The sequence below is a fragment of the Lissotriton vulgaris genome, chromosome 12 (assembly GCF_964263255.1).
Source record: "Lissotriton vulgaris chromosome 12, aLisVul1.2, whole genome shotgun sequence".
In the NCBI taxonomy this organism is placed as follows: domain Eukaryota; kingdom Metazoa; phylum Chordata; class Amphibia; order Caudata; family Salamandridae; genus Lissotriton; species Lissotriton vulgaris.
This window is the reverse complement of record NC_141700.1, coordinates 470596754-470621507: the sequence shown is the minus strand read 5'-3', so window position 1 is coordinate 470621507 and position 24754 is coordinate 470596754. Positions and strand designations below refer to the sequence as shown.

The 24754-nt window shown below is 45.4% G+C and overlaps 1 protein-coding gene across 1 annotated transcript in view; it reads left to right on the top strand.

The window, feature by feature from the left end:
* Positions 1-24754, top strand: part of RIPOR1 (RHO family interacting cell polarization regulator 1) — a 2151737-nt gene that overhangs the window by 1827199 nt on the left and 299784 nt on the right. Inside the window, exon 17 of the mRNA XM_086945567.1 lies at positions 7521-7717. Coding sequence (XP_086801693.1) covers positions 7521-7717 — 197 coding nt within the window. The remainder of the gene's footprint in view (positions 1-7520; positions 7718-24754) is intronic.

The following is a 24754-nucleotide window of genomic DNA, read 5'->3' as shown; positions in this document are numbered from 1 at the left end:
AATGGACTTGAGCACTGCCTTCTAACCCTCCAATGTAGCAGATGAGCAATGTGAAAATGGTATTATTGTACTACCCTTCTTGTGTCTTATGTGGAAGTGACCACTGTTTGTATTTGTATGATGAAAATCAATAAAAAAAAATAAAAAAAAATTCTTTACCGAAAATCGGGACCAGCACCACCTCGGGACTGGACATCGCAATCGCCATTCCCCAAGGACTCAAGATCTCCGGGAAGGACCGCCACACCCGCCCGGGAGGAGGAATCGCCATCGTCCGCAAATCCACCCTCCGCCTGAGCACACTCTCCGACAAGCCCACAGACCTGATGGAACACCTTCACTTTAAGATACTGGCCAGCCCTACCGCCACCCTCTGAGGAACCCTCATCTACCCGCCCCCTGGACCCGCAGACTTTTTGACAACTCCATCACTGACATCATCTACCAGCATGCCATCGCGTCCACCAACTACACCCTACTGGGAGACCTCAACTTCCACCTTGACAACCAACTGGACCCCAGCACCACATCCCTCCTGGACAACCTCCAAACATTGGACTCCGCCAGATCGTGACCGAACCCACACACTCAGCAAGACACACTCTCGACCCCCTCTTCACAACAGGAAACTCCATAACCTTCAGCCACACCACCGAACTCCCATGGACTGACCATCGATGCGTCCACTTCACCTTCAGAACACCCACCATCCACAGAGACCAGCACCTGCTCCGACGAAAAAACTGGTCCAGAATTTTTGCCTGATACAACCCGACTTGATGTGCCCTGGGTCCCTGCCAATCAGGGACCTTTGTATCCACAATTGGCACATCCCTGACCAAAGGTAAGCCCCATGTAAAAGGTACCATGGGTACCCAGGGCACTGTGACCAAGGAAGGCCTCTGAGGGCTGCAGCACGGATAGTGTCACCCTTAGAGGCCCTGCACCTTAACCCACACACTCTGTCACGGCAGGCTGCGTGCTTTGGTTCTGAGAAAAGTGAAGAGTCGACCTAGCACACACCCTTGCTTGCAATGCCTGCAATCCACTGCCTAAGGCCTAGGTAAGTCACCCCTCTAGCAGTGTGCATTAGTCCTGAGGTGAGGGTACAGAGGCATGATCCCTGTACTCCTACAGTGTCTAGGTCCATTCATAGACATTGTAAGTGTAGTAAAACCATTACAAATATATGGTCTGGGAGTTGGTCACTACAAACTCCACAGCTCCATAATGGCTTTACTAAAGACCGGGAAGTTTGGTAGCAAACTTCTCAGCACATTGAACCCACACTGATGCCAGTGTGGGATTTAATGTAAAACACACACTCAGAGGGCATCTTGGAAATGCCCCCTGAAAATCGGCCTGTCCTGGTGTGGTTCCTGAATGACTGCCCCCCATTGCCAACACCAGACAGGTTTCTGGACCCCTGGGTAGAGGGCCTCCGCTCTCTGGGTCCAGAAACAAAGCCCATCCTGGGCAGAGGTGTCATGCCTCCTCCCCCAGGATGGGCTGCAGACACAAAAGGGGAAATTAAAAGGCCTGCCGACTTTGGACGCTGTCCCTGCCTTTTGCTGCCCCCAGCAACTGGCTCCCATCGGTTATGACCCCCACTTGGGCGGGAGAATCAGCGTGAAATCCAAGCTAGCAAGAAAGTGCCCACCGTTGCCAACCACACCCCTCACGTGAGGAAAGTGGGGTGAAGCATACATCTCAGTCCCCTCCATCTTCAAGATGAGGAGACCTAGCCAATTAGGAAGAGGTTCATGCCCCCTCGCACCGGAGGGTAGCATAATAGGGGTGTGCCCACCACAAAGAAGGGAGCCATTGGTCCCAACCTACACACCCCTTTAACGCCACTAAAGTTAGTATTGAGGGGTGACCCCGAACCTTGCCTCCTCAGATTCGAGGAAAGGCCCGAAGAGCTTTGGTGACCCAGGAATAAACCAAGGACACCAACTGACTTGGACCCAGCTCTACTGGCCTGTCCCAACCACAACCTGCCTACTGCGAAGAAAATCGCGTGTCCAGCAGCAACAGTTCCCCGGAGCCCAGAGGACCTGCCCTGCATTCAACTAACAGACTCTGTCTCCTGTGAACACCTGATTTGCTCAAACCAAAGACTAACCTCCAAAGTCCGGACTCCGCGATTCTGTACCACTCTGCACCCGGCTGCGAGGCTGAGTGGCCCGACACTTCAAAGAGGTCCCCAGGTGATCCTAAGTTGGGATCCGGTGGCCCCTGACGTCCCATCAGCTTCTAAACTAAACCTGCAGCCTTTACTTGAAGGGTCCCCAACGGTGACCTTAGGCGGTAAGACAACTGTTCCCTTGACTGAAGCGGTCCAGGAAGTCCTACCGCGTCTGTCCGACAAATGATGACCACGACCGATCGCAGCCTAAGGAAACCGACCCCTAGGACACCCCAGCGTTCTACACCTTCCTGGCCTTGGATGGCACAACCTACGGTGTCAAAGTATCCTCCAAAATCCCCAGTCGCCTTCCCAGTCATGGGTCGTCTCCAAGAAGTCCACCGGACCTAGCTTGCAGTTTTCCGAAACCAACGGTCTCCCCTGAGAAGCCCAGGGACCCCGATGTCCGCTTCACCTCTTACACCTGGCAGCCTCGTGCTGCTGGCGGTGCAGTTCTTGTGTCAGTCGTTGGCCCCTACAGCGCCGACCGCAACATTATTAGCTTGGCTCCTACATCCAAGTGGCCTGCTTGCCAGCAGACCCCTCCCAAAGGGCCCCCTTAGCCGATTGGCTAATTTTGGGCCCCTGCACCCGGCCTCCCCAGTGCCTCTGGTGGTGCAACTAGTGTGTCCAAATGGACCTTGGGGAACCTTGGTCCTAACCCCGAAACCGCAACCTTGTAACTCACATCCTTACCTCTGAGTTCAATACCCATTTTTCCTCCCGCAGGGAACCATAGTAGGAGATTTTGGGTCTAGAAAGTGTTTTATGTAGAACTGCTAATATATGGGGAAAAGTGAGCACTATTGTAAAGTAATCCAGAAGTAATCAGAGTATTTACTGTGTAGCTCCCAAGTATTCTGAAAAGCGATATCAACCTGTAAATTGTTACAATTACAAGAACAACTGCATTTCCTTGAACAGTCATGCACTTGCAAGTATTTATTACCTAACTGTACCAAGTCCAGATTGGTTCTATAAATAAACCATGAGTACACCTTTTTCATACTTACCTAATTAGTCTGGATTCTGTCTGTGAGTGTATGACATCAGCTTTGATTGAGTGAATACAATAAATGCTTAACACATCCTCCTGATAAGCCTAGCTGCTCGACCACACTACTACAAATAGAGCTGTTAGTGATTATCTAATTTAGCCTCTGCTATACCATCTGGGACTCACTGGCCTCTGTTCACACTATACCTCACTTTGGTATCGTATATGTAGAGTCAGCTTCCTACATTGACCCGCTTGCCAATCCAGTTCCAAGCTCACTTTGATCTAGGGAAGGAGTGCTCATCAGAGTACTCAGATGGTTGTTGTGCAACCAGAGTTGGTGTCTGCCTAACAGCCATCTCCCCAGAGGTGAGGTAGCATCATCCGAAGTATTGCCTTCCTGAAAGAAGCTGTTTCTCTAGCCTGAAGTATTTAGAAACCAGCCAGTCAGATGAAAGAAAGAAGGAGCCTACCAAATATTGAGAAGCTGTAACTGTCTAGGGAGTTCCAAAAGCGTGCTGAGAGGATATGCCGGAGGGGGAAGACTCCAGAGAGCGAACTGTGAGCCTTAAGAGTTTGAGTGGTCGGTGCAGTCTGTCCAAAATTGCGGTTCGAAGCAGGAATCACAATTGGTGGCCGACCTCAGCGTTTTGTAAGAAGAGCGAGAGCATCTGGTCTCACTGCCATAACTAAGAAATATGCCTATTGCAGACTTCGCTACTGTGACCAAGAACTGTGCCCATGCCTTTCTTCATCACCATGACCAATAACTGTGCCCACGGCGGTCTCTGCTGCAGCCTATCCAGACCGAGGGCTGCTTCTGCAAACATTACATCTCCTCCTAGAAGCGGGAGTAGGTGGAGACGTGATGTCTGTTCCCCCATTAGCTGCAAAGAGAACATGGAGAACTGTGTTGTGGTGAGACTGTACCATGTGGACTGTACTGAACTGAATGATTTCATTACTGAACTGGGGAAATCTGCCCCTGAGCCTTGCTTTGTGCCGCACTGATACTCTAATCCTAGGAAGGCCTGCCTAGATGCACAAGAGGAAGGACACTATGGGAAAGGGTCGGGGTGGGCGACACCCCAAGGCACAATAGTTCAAGTACCAGTGCATTTTACTGTATCTGCTAAGTGTACCTGGAGGTATTCCATTTTAAGTGTGTGTTAAAGTTCCTTTCTTTTATAAGTAAAATCATTTTTGGACAATCACATAATGCCCTTTAGGGTGGTTGTTGATTTCTTAGCTTGCACAGTCCCATTCTACCTCCCTGAAAAGACTATGACTGCTTGACTCTGCGAGTCATGTACTGAAGGGGTTGTACTTGGATCAATTTGCAGAGCTATAGTAGGACTGTCCATGGGACATCAGAGGCAAGCAACCCCAGCCCCCACATCTGAGGCCCAGCATCCCATGCTCGCTTTAGGCCCACAAACGGGATTTGATAGTCACCCACTTACTTCAGCTCCTCTAACATTTTCTCCTTAATGCGCTTTATATATGGCAATAGCAATTTCTCTTGGTGTAAGTTTTTGACATATGGGTCCACTAGGATCTTTTATTACATTCTGTGGATAGCTATCCTCACACCATTAAGATTCTTAACTGATTATCGCCTTACCGTGTTTGCTCAGCAGTAAGGTGTCCATGTCTGTCAAGCCCCTGTTCAAACAGCTTTAATGAAATGTATACATGCCAGCCCTGTAATATAATAGTTCTGATAAGTCCTACCTCAAAAAAAACTATTTCTTGAGCCCCCCACACCAACACAATAACCATGAACATTTCAGTTCAGTTTCAGCTTCTAAATGTCTAGCTCACCTTACTTAGCCTCAGATTGTTTTGTAGTGATCTATCGTCCAGAAGTTTGTACTTAACTCCCTGGTCCCTTTCTTCATTGTTTATCTGCTCACAACAGATCATGTATCTTCCAACATGTTCTTCAATGGCCTGAATATCTTTGGCAAGACTGGTTATTGTTGTTGACGTGATTGGTTTTATTACTTGCCATCTTCCCTGTGTCTGTGTCCCAAAGGTATACCATTGAGTTTACTATGAAGCTGTTCCTGGCTGTTGCCAACAAGTCTGTAAATTCCTTTGGTCTTTGCCAATATCCCGATTCCTCATTTGTGATGAACCCTTTCAGGGCAGACCTGGATTAAATACATTGATACCCATGTTTACCAAGAGCAAATCAGTTATTCCCAACGCCGGATTGTGCAATATGAAGTATCCCTCCTCTGCAATGCTCTCCTTATATTCCTTACATGACATACAACAGTGTGTGGGTAAAGACCAGCTCACCCATCAGCTCCAGCTCCCCAGGGAGGCCCATCAGAGGACCTTAGAGTAACCCTGCAAGAAGGACTTCCAGCTCTCACCTTAACAGCACAGATCTAAAGTGTAGAAATCAGGAGGAGTTGTGGAAGGCTGCACTGAGGATGGAAGGCCTAAGCCAGCCTAGGCACTCTCAGTCCAGTTCAGACGTCCTTTTAAGGCAAGGCCACTGCTTCTTTATTATTCCCATAACGTGAAAAGCCAAAGATGTCTGGTAAAGTATGCCTCCTCCACGCCTGCCTTGGTTCACTGCTGCCCTTCCTTGTTTCACCCCTCCACATTCGCTGCGCGGTGTCTCCAGGCATCGGAGTTCTGAATCTGGCCTCACCTCTGATGATAATGAGACCGACTATGGGGTGATGCGAGCAGCCGATTTAGCGGTCACGAGCGGGTAGCTTATCCACGGAGCATCATACTCGACCAGCACTGGCCATGCCCCTCGCCATGATCTGGCCATGCCCCCTGTCGACTCACCTCTTTTAACTGCGCCTCTCCTGACGAATCTGCCCAAGTCTAAAAATATATATTTTTTTACCCTGTGAAGGGAAGCCCATCCAAACTGTAAACGCTACTTTCTTGAAAACAATTGGTTTACCAAAAAACAACCCGAGGTACGCCCCCCTGAATAAATATCCACTCTCATGCCAAGTTTGATGCAATTCCATTCTACCGTTTTTTTTCTGTATCAGAGAGTAAACAATAATATAGAAGTTGAAATGGGCCCTTTTTGTCCCCATTTGACGGATCTACAGGAAACGTGCTGCGTTGCGCATAAATTGGATGACATTTTATATTAGAAAGTGTTGTGCAGATTCCTCAAACGGCACCAAAGTAATTAGGAAATCAAACAAATGACTTTTGAATGGAAAATCTGACTTAAACATACACACTGCAACCACTTACTTCAATTACAAATGCTCTGTGCACACATGACATGTAGATATGTGATGTGGGAGTTGGTTACATGGAAGCAACTTTTTCCTTGTTCTTTTAAATAAAAGACGTAAGTGATGATATGATCTGGAAAAGTTGGATTGCGTTCATTGATGCGAGGTTCCAGCCTTCCAAAGCTCTGCTTTAACAGCTGCAGAACCAGTTTCCAGCCACGTTACAATGTGGCACAGTGTTTAGGGTGCAAACAGATTTTTATGTGTGTGCATACACATACTGTTGATCATTTTTCCTTTAAAAACATGTTTAAAACCATTGTGACACATGTATGCGGCCTACAGATTATGTTGTGTAATCCTAGGCAAATAATCAAAAATCTCCTATGTTACAAAATGATGGGGACTTTAATTAAACAATATCGACGCTTATGGAAATATTTAATAGTATTGTGCAAAAATACCTTGAGGCTGCCCTGGTTGTCATTGTATTAATCCGTGTTGAAACCCAATATATTATATCCTGCCCAGCGCAGGAGCTCATATCTCCGGTATTGTATTCATTTTTGCTGGTCACGTTGCCATAAGTATGAAGACAACTGATAGGAAATCTGTCCGTAAATCTGGCACTGGATATCTTACAAGGAAACCAGCATTAGCTTGAATATGCATAGGCTAGAGGAGAGAGTTGACAAGAAAGAGCGAAATTAGGGGTGTGCGAAGCTGTGAAGGTTTACTTCTGCATATGTATATTTTTGTTTTGTAAAATTCTTATGTTTCTATTGTTGAAAAAGAGTTGCAAATTACTTAAACGATAACGGGAAGAGATCCAGCAAAAGTAGGCATAACATGAAAAACCATAAGGAAAAACCCACTTTTATCTCAATTATTTTTGGGGTGGGAAGTTTTTGCAAAGTTGACACACGTTGCCAATGTTACAAAGTGCACATTTCATCAACTTATCTAAATAAAGCAAAAAGTGAAGTTGAAAATGCAATTGTCATTTTATTACGTCATAGTTCTAAATGTAGCATTATGAAAACATTGGCATTTCAGATGAATGTTATTCCCATACTCTTACATTTCTGGTTTCCTTCCCTGGTTGCAGTCCTTTTTGTGCAGAACCTGAACTCCGATGACCAGGATGTGGTGCTGAAGGCTCTGAAGGGAGTGCCTGAGAGTCGGATCCAGAGGGAGGGACTAAAAGCACTAAGCATGCTGCTGACCAATGGGAACAGCAAGGTCATCGCTGCAGTGTCTGCACTGCTGAAGAGTTATACAGACAACCTCAAATTCAGGGAGAGGGTGAGAGTTCTTCTGTAATGGTTGCTTATCGTCTTTTCTGGATTAGCAAACTCTGTAACATTCTTTTATACCCCCCTCCTCCCACTGTGACATTGCAAACAACCTTGCCCTTTCTATACTGCGCCACTTGCCACACACCCACTTATTTCTACTCTGAGACACGCTATCTATTTCTATTACTTTGTGCTTCATCTTCTGTCTGTCAACTGTCCCCCAAACTTCGCACATGACCTTCTCAAGGCCCACTGCAATTTTGCAGTCATTGCCTTGTGTTTGCATACATCTATGTACGTATTGTGATTTTTTGGGACACTCATTCTGTCATGGTTTATGCTGTAGTAACTATTGGATAATGTGATGATTGGTTTCATTCCTAAATTGTACTTTCTCGTGAGCAAGTTGGGGTTGTTAAAATGTATTTTATTAGTATTTCTGCCTAGAGTGTGTGTTTACTCTGTACGCTAACCTTGCTTGATGGTAAAAATTACGTCATGATGTTCAACAAAAAAAGTGATTTAAAAAAAAAAGATTTCCCCTAAATCACTTCTCCAGCTTTTATTGTTCCAATATGCCACCCTATACACATCTTTGATGTAGCTTGCTGCAGAGAGGCTCCCCCGATGCATCTGATATTTACCCATCTGTGCTTCTGAGAAATTCCTACTTCAGTCAAACTACCCTCTATGTACTGCAGATAGTCGCTTCGCAACCCCCTTGAATCTATTACTTTTGTTCACTTCTAAATGAGAGGCAATTTTGCTTGATTTCAAAGTCTCCCATATTAAATTGGCGTGCCTTTGTATTTTGATTTTTTTCCTTGTTGACAAGTCTCTATATCCAATATCTGAGTACTTTATTTGTATTTGGTTACAGTTCCTATGTTCTCTTTTGTAGTTTTCACTTCTACCACAGCAAACTTTTCTGTGTATTCGAAGATTCCTTTGAATAATCAGTGACATTGGTGTTTGTGATACATTTCTATAACGTTTAAGAGTTTATTTACAACCCTGCCCCCACAAGCAAGGGCTCATTGCTGTCTTGCCAGCAGCTAGTTTATTTGTGATGTCTAGTATTTGAAAAAAAAACAAGACATGCTTCTAGATCGGAGGATAAGGACATTGCAACCTGTTGGGGAGTAATCAGAACACTCAATAGAATTCGCAGCTATCTGTCCCTCCAAGCACGTAAGCAGATTGCAGTCGCCCTTGTTGGTTCCAGGTTAGATTACTGCAACTCTCTTTACATGGAGTCCAACAAGGGCCTCATACATCGGCTGCAAATCGTGCAGAATGCGGCTGCACGTTTCGTCCTAGATCTTCCTAGGGCATCTTCTGCTACTACTGCGAGGAGAGACCTCCATTGGCTGCCTATTCAACACAGAATTTACTTTAAAATTCTGTGTATGACCTATAGAGCCCTCGAGGATGGACCTAAAGGCGCCATCAGCTCCCTGCTTACTCGCTACCATCCCACAAGGTGTCTCCGATCTTCGGGACTTTTTCAGCTTGTTGTCCCTCGTTTCAAGCTCACCAGATGGGGAGCTAGGGCCTTCTCTGTCGCTGCCCCCCAGCTCTGGAACATGGTGCCCATGGAGATCAAAACTCTACCTTCCCTGGATCTTTTCAAAAAGGCCTTAAAAACATGGTGCTTTTCTAGAGCCTACATAGGTTGAACTGCAGGTTTCTGTCATGAGCTGGTTTTTGGAATTAGGCGCCTTGACGCCCATTGGGCTAAGTCTGCGCACAACAAGATTCCTTTATTATTATATGAAAAAGCATGACGTTTTATTGGATTTATGGAAGCATACATTGCACTACCATAAAGAAATTGAAAATCAAATGAATCATAAGGTAAAAGTCTATTTGACTACAGAGCAACAAATGGACATTAAAGAGAACCTTAAAGTTCAATTTAATATCAACTTGTAAATTATATTCCAGAAGAGGGTAATGTGAAGTCCACATATGCGAGACTTTGGGTGAGCTCCAGGGTTATGTAACTGTTGAAATATGCTAAGCTATCTGATTTCATTATTTACATCTACCTTTCCGAAGGCTGCTACATAGGACTGGGTTTGTGCAAGAGACTATGTAAGTGAATGCAAGGAAAGAAAAAATCTAGAAAAAAGGCTTTGGTAGGAAGAACAAAATAGTGCTGTGTTTTTGTTCTTGATCACATGCACAGTACTAATACATCCAGCATACAGCCCCTTGCTCTTCAGGTTCAGGGGGAATGTTTGTCCAGCATAAAAAACTGTCCTAATTAAAAAGCTGGGTGTAATCACAACCCCTCCTGTCCCAATGTAATCACAACTTCTGTGCATTTCAGGTTTCAACGTCAGACCGTTCTCTCAGTGTCATTAGAATCCAATGTGTTTTCTTTACCAGTGAGTCCTTGTAGTTGCATTTAGATATTTCTGTCGGCACGCCTTGAAGACCCTCTACCCAAGCACACAGCGTCTCCCATTTTTATACTAGTTTGAACCTTGTAAATCCAGTGGGATCACTACATGTTCAGCCAACCCTTTTATGTCATTCCTAACAGGAAAAATTGTGTTTTTAAAGCAATAGCTGTAATTTAATGGACTTGTTTTTTTTGTAAAAAAACAAAAAACACAGGGACAGAGGTCTGCTGCCCATACCTATGTTTTCTGGCATTTTCAGGGGGCTGCAAAATACCTCCGGCCTAATTGCTCGTGTGACTGTATTTATGTAAACAGTACTGCATACATAGATTTTAAGGTCGAGCATTCAAGACCTCTTGTATATACTTTAGTATATAATCATATGTGTATGCACTTTGTGGGCTCTGGAGATCATCCATAGGACTTGTCTGCTTCCACTTAGGGACTTCTTTTTCCTTTCAACTGTCTCTATTTAACTATTTTGATAGGAAACGACCAGTAGAGGTCAGTAAAATACCAGAATTCGTTTCTGCTTGTTCAACTGCCACTATTTCACTTTCTTGATCGAAAACGACCAGCAGAGGGCAGTAAAGTCCCAGAATCACTTTAGCATTCTCTAGATTTCAGTCCATAGAAATTGTCTTCCACAAGCATCCTAGACAATAATATTGTTTTTCAAATCTTGTATTTTCAGTGATATGATCACCGTAGGCCCTGTTTTTATATTAAAAACAGAGCTTTGGACTATACCATTTACAGCTAAAAATCAATATTTCTCTCCATGTGTTCCCATACCTGCTGTGTCACACAGTTTGGTGCTTTCTTTCCCTCCATGTTAAAGAACAGTAGATGTTTCAGCATCTAGTCAAATGTGCTCCATAGCTAAATACATATAAGGTCCCAAAGGCGAGACAGATTGCATTGCAAATGCTTGTTATTCTTCCCTCGGTCAATGTCAGCTAACAGATATAATCAAATGAGATGATTGCCTCAATGGTTATAACCCCCATGCTCTAAAAACAGAATTTGTTGCATCAGAAGAGGAATTCCGATAGTAGTTGGAGAGGCCATTGAAAATTTGTCTGGTCGAAAAGTTGTAAACGCTTGTCTTCCTTGGTGAGCCCATCTCTTTGAGTCACTTGGCAGTCAGTCATAAATATTTATTTTGGAAAATAATTTCCATAAAGCATGCAGCCAACAATAAATACATACATGTGACATTAAAAAACATCAAAAGTTAAACAATTGTAAAACATAGCAATCACTTCATCATATAAAAACAAAACAATGATTGAGAACATGAACTTTTCTTTACAGTGCATCTTAAAAATCCAGTCACAAACAAACAAGTACTTTCTGTAGTTAGCATCTTTAGAAACATTAATGCAGCTCTAACCAGCATACAATTCATACCTTTGAAAAGGGGAATAATACATTTAGGACAAAGCTCACAATACAAATCCCAGACAAAAATATAATGAAGGTTATCTTGTCTTGAAAAGTTGTCATAAAGAGAAGGGGAGAGATTCTCCACCAATGAACACCCTTTGGGGAATGCAAGCAGTTGGTTTAGCATTCCCAGGTGAAATCTTATGAGGAGGTAATAATGATAGCAATTACCAGCAAAAGTCAAATAAGTCTTGATAAGCTAAATTGTTTTCATGCATAACAAACTACAGCATCAAACTTTTATGCAATTCTAAAGCCTCCCTGTCAGATTTTCTACGAGCAAAGAAATTCTCCTTTGCCAATTTTATATCTGATTTCTCTATAGATTCTGGACGCCAGCTCCGAACACCCAAGAGCCTTAAAACCCTCTTGTTCATATTTCAGCCATGCAATATTCTTTCCAAAATCCAAAGAGTACCTTCTTTCTTGTATAAATAGTAAAAATATTAAAAAGCAAACATATTTTTAAATCATATATAATACGTTCAAATACATTAAAATACAGAAATAAACTATACTGCGAGGACAGTCTGCAAGATCATTCAATACCCCCAGTAAAGGAAGCACTAAGCATACCAGGTTTGGAGAAAGGTGGTAAGGATGAGTCCTTCTCTTCACAGGAGGTTCATGATGCGATCCTGAAAATAATACCAGGGAAGGCAGCCGGCCCAGATGGCCTTCCGGGGGATCTACTATTGCATGACCCCAAAATATGGGCAGATCTCATAGCCTGTCTAATGAACTTGATCCAGCATGGCCACCCTGTCCCTGAATCCTGGAAGGGTGCAGAGGTCATCACCATATACAAGAAAGGTGATAGGGATGACCCTGCCAACTATAGACCAATAAGTTTAATTGACACCATTCAAAAGGTCGTTGGCAGGGTCATCATAAATCGGATTGAGACGTGGCTAACAGATGATGGCATTCTGACCCATTTTCAGGCGGGGTTCAGACGAAATGTTGGTGCTATGGGCCAGGTATTCCGGTTCTGTGCAGTCTATTGGAAGACAGTATCTATCTACAAGGGAAGCTTGTATCTGGCTTTCATAGACTTGAAAACAGCATTTGACATCATCCCCCGAGCTAAACTTTGGGAGGTTTTATTAGGCATGGGCTTCCCTGTTTACCTGTTGCAATATGTTATTAAGCTCCACGAAGACAACTATGCAAGGATTCGGTGGGGGAGCCAAGGCCAATTGACAGAGAGGGTACCAGTCAATAGAGGGGTGCGGCAGGGTTGTGTGATGGCGCCGACACTGTTCTCCCTTTTCATAAATGGGGTGGTGGACCACTTACGAGAGGACCCTGTGGAAGCACCCATCCTAGCTGGAGAGAAAACCCCCACACTCCTCTTTGCGGATGATACCCTCTTGATGTCCAAAACCCCAAAGGGTCTCCAAAAATTGCTTGACCGTTTTAGCAATTTTTGTAAAGATCGTAGGCTAACGGTCAATACTTCGAAAACTAAACTGATGGTTCTTTCTGCTAAAAGGAAATTGAAGAAAGTCCATCTCTCCCTGAACGGGACCCCATTAGAAGTGGTGGTAGAATTTGATTACCTCGGGGTCAGACTTTGCAACAATATGAGATGGGGCTCCCATATATCTAAAATGGTCCTAAACCTTAAAAGGGTCTCCGGAGCCATTTTAAAGAACCAGCGTCTTTCTATCAGCAGACCAGTAGCCCCCGCCTTGGCAGTTTACGAGGGGAAAGCTTTAGCACCTGCAGTTTATGGCTCTGAACTATGGGGGGCGGAGAATTGTAAGGCATTGGCCATTGCAGAGAACAAGTTCTTGAGAGACTTAGTCTCCCTTCCTCCCTCGACCCCCTTGAAACCACTATTCTATGATATGGGCAAAAGACCAATTCTAGAAATAGTTCAATTACGCCCTGTGCTATTCTGGGTGCGACTCAGAAGGACTCCAGAGTTAGCTAATTATGCCCTAGTGCTAGACGAGTTAATCAATTTGAATGCATACGGTAAAATAAGGTGGCTTAATAATCTAAAAAAGTTGGTGGAATCTATAGGTCTGGCTGAGTCTTGGGCCATGCAGTCCCCTCCCACTAAACAAATTGTTAAAAAACTGTATTGGGAATGGGCTGAGGGCAAAGCCCTCACCATTTCAAGTTGGGGCTCTTTGACGAACAACTTCCTAGATCACAAACGCAGTAGAAAGTTGGAACCATTTCTGGACTTTACCCAAACACCCCGGGATAGAACTCTGTTCTTGAAATTAAGATATGGCACCCTTCCTCTAAAAAAATGTATGGAAGGGTGGAAGGTCAGGAGGGTTCATGATCTAAAATGTCCAGGTTGCCTATGTCCGGAAGAATCCCTTGGCCACTTTTTGTTTGCGTGTAATGCCTATAAACATGCCAGGGCAAAATGGCTGAAGCCTGTGTGTAAAGAAATGGGCGTTATGGACCACAGATCAGCCCTGCGCATCATTTTAACCAACACTACCTCAATGTATATTGTCTGTGGGATAGCTAAGTATTTGGCTAGTGCTTGGTTCATACGTTCTAGGCTGCTTTTACTGTTTGACCAGACCCACATTTAAGAATATATCCTTTTTGAATTAAATCTCTGTAGACCTTTCTCCACCTTTTACATTGTCTGTAATGATGGTTTATATTATTAATGGATTTGTAGTAATACTTGGTAATTGTTTAATGTGATTTTATGTCTGTACTTTTATGATATATTTTTATCGAATAAAGTATTACAATAAGAAATAGATATGGAATAAATAGTGTTTGACTAAATAAAATTCTTTTTTTGCAAAAATGTAAACAAATATTATTAAACCAAATTAAAAACACGAAATGTATTATATAATATTCACTTATAATAACGACATTGACAAAAAAGTTAGAAAATACAGTGACTAAATAATTGAACTTAGATTTTAAAAACGCAATACTAAAAGTAATATTACTCAACAATGTTACTTGAAGTAAAAAAAGACAGTAAAAGTATAACGTAAAGTAGTCACAATTATATATATATATATATATGTATGTATATATATATATATATATATATATATATTAAAAAACAATATACAACAATTAAAAGAACAAAGTAAACAAAATGCAAGCACACTAATATACAAACTGCTACAATTAATAATAAAAAGGGAAAACACATTCTATATCAAGTGATAAAAATGTAAAACTTGAAATACATGTCAAACACTTAAACTCCATTAAAATAAAAATTAATCCAAAACATAAATAAATAGAATAAAACAAAATTAACATTCCAAATTCAACACAAATTTGAAATTTTGAAGAATAGAATTCACCACTCCTTCTCCAACCTAAAAAATAAGGGAAAGTATTGCACTTTAGAAGAGTAAAGTTTACTATTCCCACTCGAACTTAAGCTACATAAGGGAATGTGTTGGAGTTTGTAGGCATCAGATTTAATATTCTCGCTCTGGGGGTGGCGCGGCCTGACTGCTCGTACATACTGAGCCCAAACTCTGATGCCCCAGTGCATAATCCGTAGGAATCCTGCCTGCTGAAACCCTGTAACACATCCCAGTGTGCCCAACAAACTCCTGTACCCTACTGATGTGACTCAGAGACTCAGAAAAAGACATTGAGCCTAGGGTGCAGCTGTTTTTGTATTGCATGGACAGTTGCCGTGATCGCTGCGGCACAAGGGGTCCCCCTGAAGAATAACGATGATGCGATGGCGAAGATGAACAGGGGATGCTGAGTGCTGCATTTCTGGGAGGCTTCCCCTGGTGTGGGTGGAGAGAGAAGTAGCCCAGCACTGGGTGGCCTTGCGCTGAGTGCACAGAAGCAGAGTCTTAGCTGTCGAGCTGCCTGGAGTGGTGGGAGGTGCTCAGCGACCTCGAGGAAGTGGATCCCCCACTCCCGGACCTCCGAAGTGAGGCAGGTGTGTTCTGCAGCGTAATCCTTGTGTTGGTGACAATGGAGTGGCCCCTGGGAGTGAGGGGGGCCTGAGCTGAAATTGAAATAGAGTACGCTGCCATCAGGCCTTTCGGTGCCTGTGGAGGTCCCTGGGACAAGGGCGCAGCATAGTAGTTGGAGCGAACCTGCCCTTAATAATCACCTGAGAAGCTTCAATCAGACAGTGGGGAATGAAACACTTGATGTTCTAAGAGGGCCTCTCGATTATTATTGAAGGCTCTCTTCTGTGCTTGGCGTACTAAATGACTGGGATAATGGCATTCTTTCAAGTGCTTTGTCAGTTCAGTCGCATGTTGTTTATAAAGATTTATAAAGATTGGTAGAGGAACAATTTAACCAGGTGTGTACAATCATCTTTTCTTTCCCCCAATCAATGCGGGTGTATAAACACTCCTCCCGCCTCTCGTCGACGCCTCCTCTTCGGCTCAGGACTTTGCCGAGGGGTACCGACGGAGAGGTGAGTGTGGTGCGGGTTGTAACTGACTATGAGTAGTTGACTTGTCTATTTTTTTCCCTTGGGGTCCCTGAGGGTTAAGAGAACTTTGGCTCTCTATATCTAGACCTGACATTTCCTAAATTTCTAAAAACAGCAAAGTGCAGGCTGCCCCTGGTTAGCTGCTGAGACACTAATCCTTCCAGATTACTTTTAAGACAATGTTGAGGGGGGTTATTGACTAACAAGCAACATAGAGCACAGGGCTGTCTAGCCATGTGCTTTAGAATTAAATCACATCTCCTAGCCACATGGACCAAGATAGACATTTGAGTGTTATCTCTACGTCACTCAGCAGGACTAATTTTGGTCCTGCCCCACCAGTATTATGTAGAGCTTTTTGTACCCAATATCGGATGCTACACTACCCCTTGTTGCCATGGCGAAGTGATTATTGCGGGCAGATTACGAACAAGTTACATGCACATAGTAGTAGATACCAATGGTATAAGACACTTATGAGGTTTCTCAAATGTGCCTTTCATATTTATTTTTGTGCACAGAGCGGGGCCTCATCACTCTGAGTCGTTGCCGAGTGAGGTGAGGCTATACTCCCACAACTTGCTGGGTAAGTCAATTTGTTGATTAATTTTCTATAATTATAAGATGTTGATTGACCCTTCGGGCAACCGATATTTTTATATTACTGGCCACTTAATTGAAGATTGGCCGAGCTGAATTTTTTTGTTTCTCACTTAATGATTTGATCCAGGACCCCTATGCTTCCTGGAACTGAACATGCACATCAACATAATACTGAGTGGGTGTGTTTCTCTGTTTTTCTTTCTTTACAGGGACGGTATCCTCTACTTACTATAGAATTTACAAGGATACGGTAGGATCTTCCAACTGACGATACCAGTTATTATATACATTTTTTCACTTTAATTTACTTTACACTTCAAGTTTGAGTATAACTTTGCAGTAGTAGTATCACAGCTTTGGCCCTGAAGAATGCCGGTGGACTTTTCACCTTAAGGCAGAAACATGTTGGCCTGTTTGACCAAGTAGCAAAGAATACAGTGATTTTTTCACACTGTTCTCTCACTCGTTTTTACTTGACGTCTAGGTGAATACCTAATAAAATATTTTTTTGCCTCGATAGTCATTTTAATATCACTCACTACATTCACTGCACTGCACTGTACCAGCACCGCCAGGGGCGAGGACACTATCACTCATTGAACCTTTGGCACATGTCATCCCGCCAATACATCAAGGCACGGAGACACCAGCCAGGTTTCATATATCCTAAATGAAGATGCTCCGCCACGAGGGTGGGCTGATAGGACTTTGTTTACATCACTAGTGTCTCTTGACTACTGTAAGGCTGGTTCAGGGCATGTCCAGTTTTGATTTTTTCCGGTGAGAATACTTTAGACTCAGCTCAATTGTAGACCGTCAAGTTTTTTGTTGTTTCTAGTAGTTTGAGTAGGGGTTTTGACTTTGATGGTCTTTAAACTACTTACCCTTGACCCTCCTCTGAAACTTAGTATTTTCCATAGTTGGAACCTGCTCATCGACTGTTTTGGTGTCAGCGGACTTCTGGCTGCGCATGCGCCCGATCCTTGCTTTATTTCTCCCTTGGGGTATAAGTGGCACACTTCACTGTGCTGTGGACGGCGGTAGCTTACAGGTGAGAGTGGCGCTGAGTTAGCATACTGCTGAGCGTTACGCAGGGTGCTGTGAGCTCATTACCTGTGTATTTGTACGCAGCGAGGAGTGGGTGTGGCCCTGACGGCAGAGTTCCCTGCTGACAGTGGGAGTCCAGGTGCATAGCGTGATTAATTCTGGCTCCTATTAAACTTTGTCTGGACCTGGGGGTGCCATGTGTGCTTCATGTTGGACAATGATATTACTGGTGTTCATCCTGAAGTGATATCTGGGGTACTGCGTAGGGCTTGACCTCGCTGCGCGAATGTGTTGTTACAGATCTTCTGTGGCACTGTGAAGCCTGTGACTGGGCACCTGATCTCTCCTGCCTGTGGGGCTTGGAAAGCGGGCCTTGTGAGAACTAGGTGGTGCTTGAGGAATGTCCTGTGAGACTTGAAATCGCTCCGGGGAGGCTACACCTAGGAGTCTAATGGGTGTGTGAGTTCCGAGCAGTTGATTGTGACTCAAGTTTTGACAGAGGGGTCCAGCAGTGCTCTAAGTATGGGAAAGGAACAACAAAGCAACACAATGGCACAATATGTCCAGGCCGCAGGGCCTGCCGCAGTGCAGTATGAGTCAGGCAAGCGCATGCCCAGGGGACTGAGGGTGAACCATCGAGGGCGACTCTGATGGAGGCCTTACAAGGGTCGTGTAGATACAATCCCTGGAAAGCAAGAGAGATACAGTGGCCATATAGGTAGGATTGCTATGAGTGGATCTATGCAAAGTGTTGGAAAGAGTAACTGATATGGAATGAAAGATTGGTGGTTTGGACCAAGATGTTGCTACATTGAAATAGCTGGTTGCGAGGCTTACCGCTGCGGGGAAGACGTGGGAAGATACGGCAGAGGATGCCGAGTGTTGATCCCGCTGCAACAACTGTCTGGTAAGTTTTCTGGATGAGCGGAGAGAGACTCAGCGGAATTATTTCTAGAGAACTGGATATATAATACCACCAACCTGGGGTTTTGACACATGTTTGTTCTGGAGGGTGCGCACTGGGCACTGGCAGCCTGCCATCAGCTGGGCACCCTGCCAAGGGCTTTGATTGCACAGATCTTCAACTATCTTGAAGGGGACTGTATCCTCAAGGCGGCTTGAACAGCAGGAATGCTGAAACATGAAATCCATACTTTATCCATCTTCCCAGACTACATCAGAAAAGTGCAAACATAGTGAAAATCACTTATGAAAGTCAAGCGGCTTCTTCAAACCCTGGGCTTTTCATATATGCAAGACTTTGTGTGGTCGCCCTGGGTAAGACTCATTTCTTTGATCGCTCGGAGGATGCTTTGATATGGCTCAAGTGATGGCCATGGTTCCCAATGAGGAGTGAGGATCACTTAAACTGGTCGGGTCAGTCGGAGGGGGCGTTGGCGTATGGCCCCATGGAGTGTATCCCAGGGTGAATCATCAGAAGGAAATGCACCTGATACCCGGATAGAGGTCCAGGAAGATGGCTCATTGGCAGATGTAGTGATGGACAGAGTTGCTTTCTCTGGCACTCTGAACAGTGGAGCAGAGGAGATGTCCCGCATTCCTGTTGCTGACGCACAGGGGTGGCTATTGCCCGTCTTCAGGAGACGCATCTCACAGAGCCTGAAACAGTCAAATTGCGAAAGAGATGGAGGGGGCAGCTGTGTTCATCCACAATCTCCCCATATGCCCTTGGGGTGGTGGTCTGGGTGGCTCCAGGGGTTCCTTTTTGCCTGCTTTTTTCAGAGGCGGACACTCAGGGTAGATATGTCCTGGTGCAGGGGTTATTGGATGGGGTTGATATCACCATCTTGAATATGTATGCCCTACAATGTAAATGATAAAAGGGTCCTTCCCCAGGCCACCATCTCTCTTGACTGATTACATGGTGAAGTGGCTGTTATGGGTGGAGGATTTTAATTGTGTACTAGATCCAGTCTTGTATACAGAGGTATGACCAAACCAGATATGGTGAACACACTGAGAGTACAAATGGGATGTATATTGTTACTATTCTTTGGTATATGGTGCTCAGGGAGGGGGTAATTACCCAACACCCCACAATTCAGATCCAAGTATCTGTACAACAATTCATATCAAGCCCTGGCACACATACAAACAGTGTTCTAAGTTCATAACTTATAGCAAAGAAGCATGGCGTATATAGGTAAATTTGATGTTCTTTTGTTGTAGCTCCCGCCAACACGTGTTTCGTCGATCGGGACAAGAGACCTGCGACTTCCTCAGGGCTTTATGTATACCGGACAGCGTTTTGAGCCTTCTGGCTGGTTATATTTCCGTCCCAGCCTTAGTGTGGCTGGGAAAATTCCAAAAGAGGAGTGTTTGCTTCTGTTCTAAATATATCCGCTCCTCTTTTGGAATTTTCTCAGCCATGCCTGTTTCTTTGCTATAAGTTAATAACTTAAAACACTATTTGTATGTGTGGGTGAACACACAGACTGATTGTGATACGGACGGAGAGTCAGTCCGGAACAACGACCGGAAGTGGGGTATGCCGAGAAGAGACACCAGCGCCAACCCGGAAGCAGTTGCCGGAGAGTCAGTCCGGAACAACGACCGGAAGGGGGGTATGCCGAGAAGAGACACCAGTACCAACCCGGAAGCGGTTGACGGTCTAGCTGTTGTTCGTGACGGGCGGTCACGGAACGAGAGGTGGGACAATAAAAGCCTTCCCCCAATGGAGGACGGGCGGCGTGTGCAGGAAGTGGTATCCTGGAGCCCGGAGGAAGACGGAGAAACTGAAGGAGCAGAGCCCAGCTGTCCCGGCGGTGGAGAGGAGCCCAGCAGTCTCGACGGTGGAGAGGAGCCCAGCAGTCTCAGCGGTGGAGAGGAGCCCAGCCGTCCCGGCGGTGGAGAGGAGCCCAGCTGTCCCGACGGTGGAGAGGAGCCCAGCAGTCTCAGCGGTGGAGAGGAGCCCAGCTGTCCCGGCGGCAGAGAGGAGCCCAGCAGTCTCAGCGGTGGGGGTGCGGAGCCTAGCAGTTTGGGAGGAGGAGCTGAGACAGGAGGGAGCAGGTTCGGCGAAGACCAGTACCCAGGGGAGAACCCGTCTCATAACTACAAGGCGCACACACCCGGTGGCCCAAGGAAGGGAACAACCGCCCCGGGTGCGGACGCCACGGCCCTGTGGACGGGCCGTGGCCTGAGTCAAGTACTGTTAAGAGGTGCTTTCTGGTGGGGGTGGTGGGGTGGCGAGGGGTAGCTTAAACCAAGGCACGTCGGCCCTTTCCTTCACAAACCCTTCCCCCCTTTCCTTCACTACGTAAGGTGGCGGTTGCACCAGTATTATTTATGAGAACGGATGTGACTAATCCCGACCCTGTCCTTTTCTTTCTGCCCTTCCGAGGAGTCCCGAGGAGTCTCAACCGAAGAAGACCTACCCAAGGACGACGCAGAATACTTTCCGGGGAAACATCCGCTTCTACATGTTGTGTTTCTTCCCTTTTCACTATTAACCCTGATTCTTGACTAAACAGTCTACTTAAGCCTTTAAGACAGATAATAAAAATACTTGAAACCAAGATATCCCCAGACATCCCTTGCCTCATTGTCAACCACCCGGACCAATCTTACAAAGTGGTGTCAGAAGTGGGATATCAAGCCCACAGAGCGGGAAAACCATGACACAACCCATACAGCTGGACGAAATGGTCACCCAGCTGGCCGAAGGGCAAAGACATCTCCAGTTAGTACTAGAGCAACAAATACAAGAAGCCCGACTAGGAACTGAATCTTTACAGGAGGCTCTTAAAGAACAAGCTACAGTAACCACAGCCAATCAACAAGTGCAAGACACGGCTGTCTTAAGACTCACTGACGCGATTGTCAATGCGTGGGTCCACCTTACCGTTCCTGGAACGGTATTGCAGAAATATCAGGAAGGGGAGGACCCTGACTATTTCTTTCTAAATTTTGAATAGGTGGCCTCTACTGCAGCCTGGCCCAGAGAGAGATGGGGCCAGTACATTTCCCCGCTGCTCTCGGGAGAACTGCAGGCGGCGTACCAAGCCGCCAACCCAACTGGAACCACTGCATACGACGACCTGAAGAAAGCAATACTGAAGAGACTACGGTTTGATCAAGAACACTACCGTCTTAAGTTCAGGAAGGAGAAATGGGCTACAGGAGATAATCTTAGAGCATTATATTACAGGATTCGAGATATGGGGAACAGGTGGTTAACGCCCCACTTATCCACCATAGGGGAAGTAGTAGAAAAGGTGTATCTCGAACAATATCTGGAAGCATTACCACCTTCCACCCGTTCATGGGTAAAGCAACATCCCAACCTAGACACTTCCTCCGCAGTGGATATCGCATGTGCCTTCCATAGATCCCCTGATTTCAAAGTGGGCAACCCCCGACCTCAGCTTCCCCTCACTCCCTCCCAGACACCCTCTTATTCCAACCCTAGATTCTCGGCAAAACCCCACCCAAAACCTCTAATCACCTCTCGTCCTGTCGTAAAGCCGGTCCTGACCCCTTCCAGTATCAGTGGACAAACACCCCAATGTTTTTATTGCGCAGAGTGGGGCCATATAGCCAGATACTGCCCACAAAAACACCCAACCGCAGAACCTATGGAGGTGGGCTATTCACGAGGCAGGATATTCCCAACCAAGGAAGGACCCCAGCAGTATAGAACAGATGTGTATCTAAACGAAAAAAGAAGTCAACCCTTACGAGACACAGGGTGTCACGTCACTGTGGTAGACGGCTCCCTCTTCAAGGATCCCCCCTTGTAGAGCTCAGAACACGTAAGGGTCACTTGTGTCCATGGGGATACGAAGGCATACCCGGTAACCGAAGTCCTGTTAGACGTAGATAATGACCCTCACCTCCAGAGGGTAGAGGTGATTCCTTCCCTGCCAGAGGCCGTAATCATAGGGACCGATCACCCTAAATTTGACGAGTACTTAAGGGGAAAACAAGGGAAGACACCGACATGGCTTCAGGAGGCCCCTTCTTCCTCAATAGACCTGGACTGTTCAGCCTATAGGACCAAGAAAAGCAGAAAGGAAAGACGTAGGGAAAAGAAAGACTTCCTCCTTTCTCAGTCACCTTGTACCGCTTTTCCTTTTTCCCTTGCAGACAACAACCAAACAAGTTACTGCAGCTTCAGAACCTCCCAACGAGAGGACGAATCCCTAACCCATGCCTAGGAGCAAGTACAAGAACAAACACCAGGGCAGGTAGGACCATATTTTCTTATGGAAAAGGGACTGTTGTATATGGCGGAGAAAAAGGACATACAGGTTAAAAAACAGCTAGTTGTACCATCCCTATTTCGTGAAAGAGTCCTTCTGTTGGCCCACAATAAAATGGGAGGGGGACACTATGGGAAGGAGAACACCCTCAAATATCTATTGGAGCGGTTTTATTGGCCGGGTGTGTATAAGGACGTTGCCAGGCATTGCGCGGCTTGTGTGAGATGCCAGTATTTGAACCCGGGAGGGGTCCAAAGAGCTCCCTTACAACACCACCCCATTATAGACGTGCCCTTTAAGAGGGTCGGAATGGATCTCGTAGGGCCCTTGACACCATCTGTGAGAGGCCATCGCTATATTCTGGTCATTATTGACTACGCTAGCCTGTATCCCGAGACCTTTCCTTTGACTAGTATAACCACGCCGGCAATAGCCCAAGCAATGATTACCCTATTTTCAAGAGTAGGCTTCCCCTCCGAAATTTTAACGGACCAGGGGGCCCCATTTGTCTCCCGAATGATGGGCCAAATCTGTGATGTTTTAGGGATTCATAGAATCCGCACTTCGGCCTATCATCCACAGACGGACTGCCTTGTGGAGAGATACAACAAAACCATCAAGAATCTACTCCGCAAGGCCGTCTCTGAGACAGGGAGGGATTGGGACCACAAGTTACCTCTGGTTCTTTTTGCTCTATGAGTCCATGAACAAAAGTCCACAGGGTACTCGTCATTCGAACTGTTGTTCGGAAGGAAGCCACGAACGCTGCTGGATATGGCGGTCAAACAGTGGGAACAAGAAGACAAGGAAGGGAAACCCTTGTTGAAGTATACCACCTACCTTAGGACCTCTCTAACCGAACTCTGGTGCATAGTACACGACAATATGCAGAAAGCCCAAACTAACCAAAAGAAGTATTATGACCGCAACAGCAAACTCAGGGTGTTCCAGCCAGGCGACAGAGTCCTTATCTTGCTTCCCTCCACAGAGGATAAACTCTTGATGAAATGGCAAGGACCCTATACCATAGAAAAAAGGGTGACTCCAGTCATGTATAGCGTGACCCTACCACATAGGGCAACTGGTAAACAGATATACCATGTTAATCTTTTGAAAGAATGGATAGACCAAACTCCCTCTTCCCCAGGGGTTACTAATACAGCCCTCTTGGCTTGTTCCTACCCTCCCTTAGACATACCCCCTTTGCCGATACAGGAGACCTCTGAGTATCCAGTCCCTACAGGCAGAACATTGACATACAATCAGAAGAACAGGTTATGAACTTACTAACATCTTTTCCCGGTCTGTTTTCAACACGTCCGGGATTAACCTCCTTGGCTCAACATAAGATCACTTCACTAGTCCCTGATATCATAAAATTAAAACCCTACAGAATCCCTGAAGCACACCGCGGGGTCGTAGAACAGGAAGTATCTGACATGCTACAAGCAGGTATCATCGAACCATCACAGAGCAACTGGTGTTCTCCGGTGGTATTAGTGCCAAAACTGGACAGCAGCATACGCTTCTGTATAGATTTTTGACAGGTGAATGCCATCACGAAATTCGATACATATCCCATGCCCCGGATTGACGAAATGGTAGAACGCCTGGGAAAAGCGTGTTTCCTGTCGACCCTTGATTTAACGAAAGGGTATTGGCAGATCTTGTTAGCCCCCTGTTCCAAAGAAAAAACGGCTTTCGCAACTCCCTCAGGCCTTTACCAGTTTCGGGTACTCCCCTTTGGTGTGCATGGGGCACCTGCAACTTTTCAGAGGTTGATGGACCCCCTCCTCAAACACCACCAATCATACGCGGCTGCGTATCTGGACGATATCGTGGTGTTTAGTCAAACGTGGGAGGAACATCTAGAACATCTACATGCCATC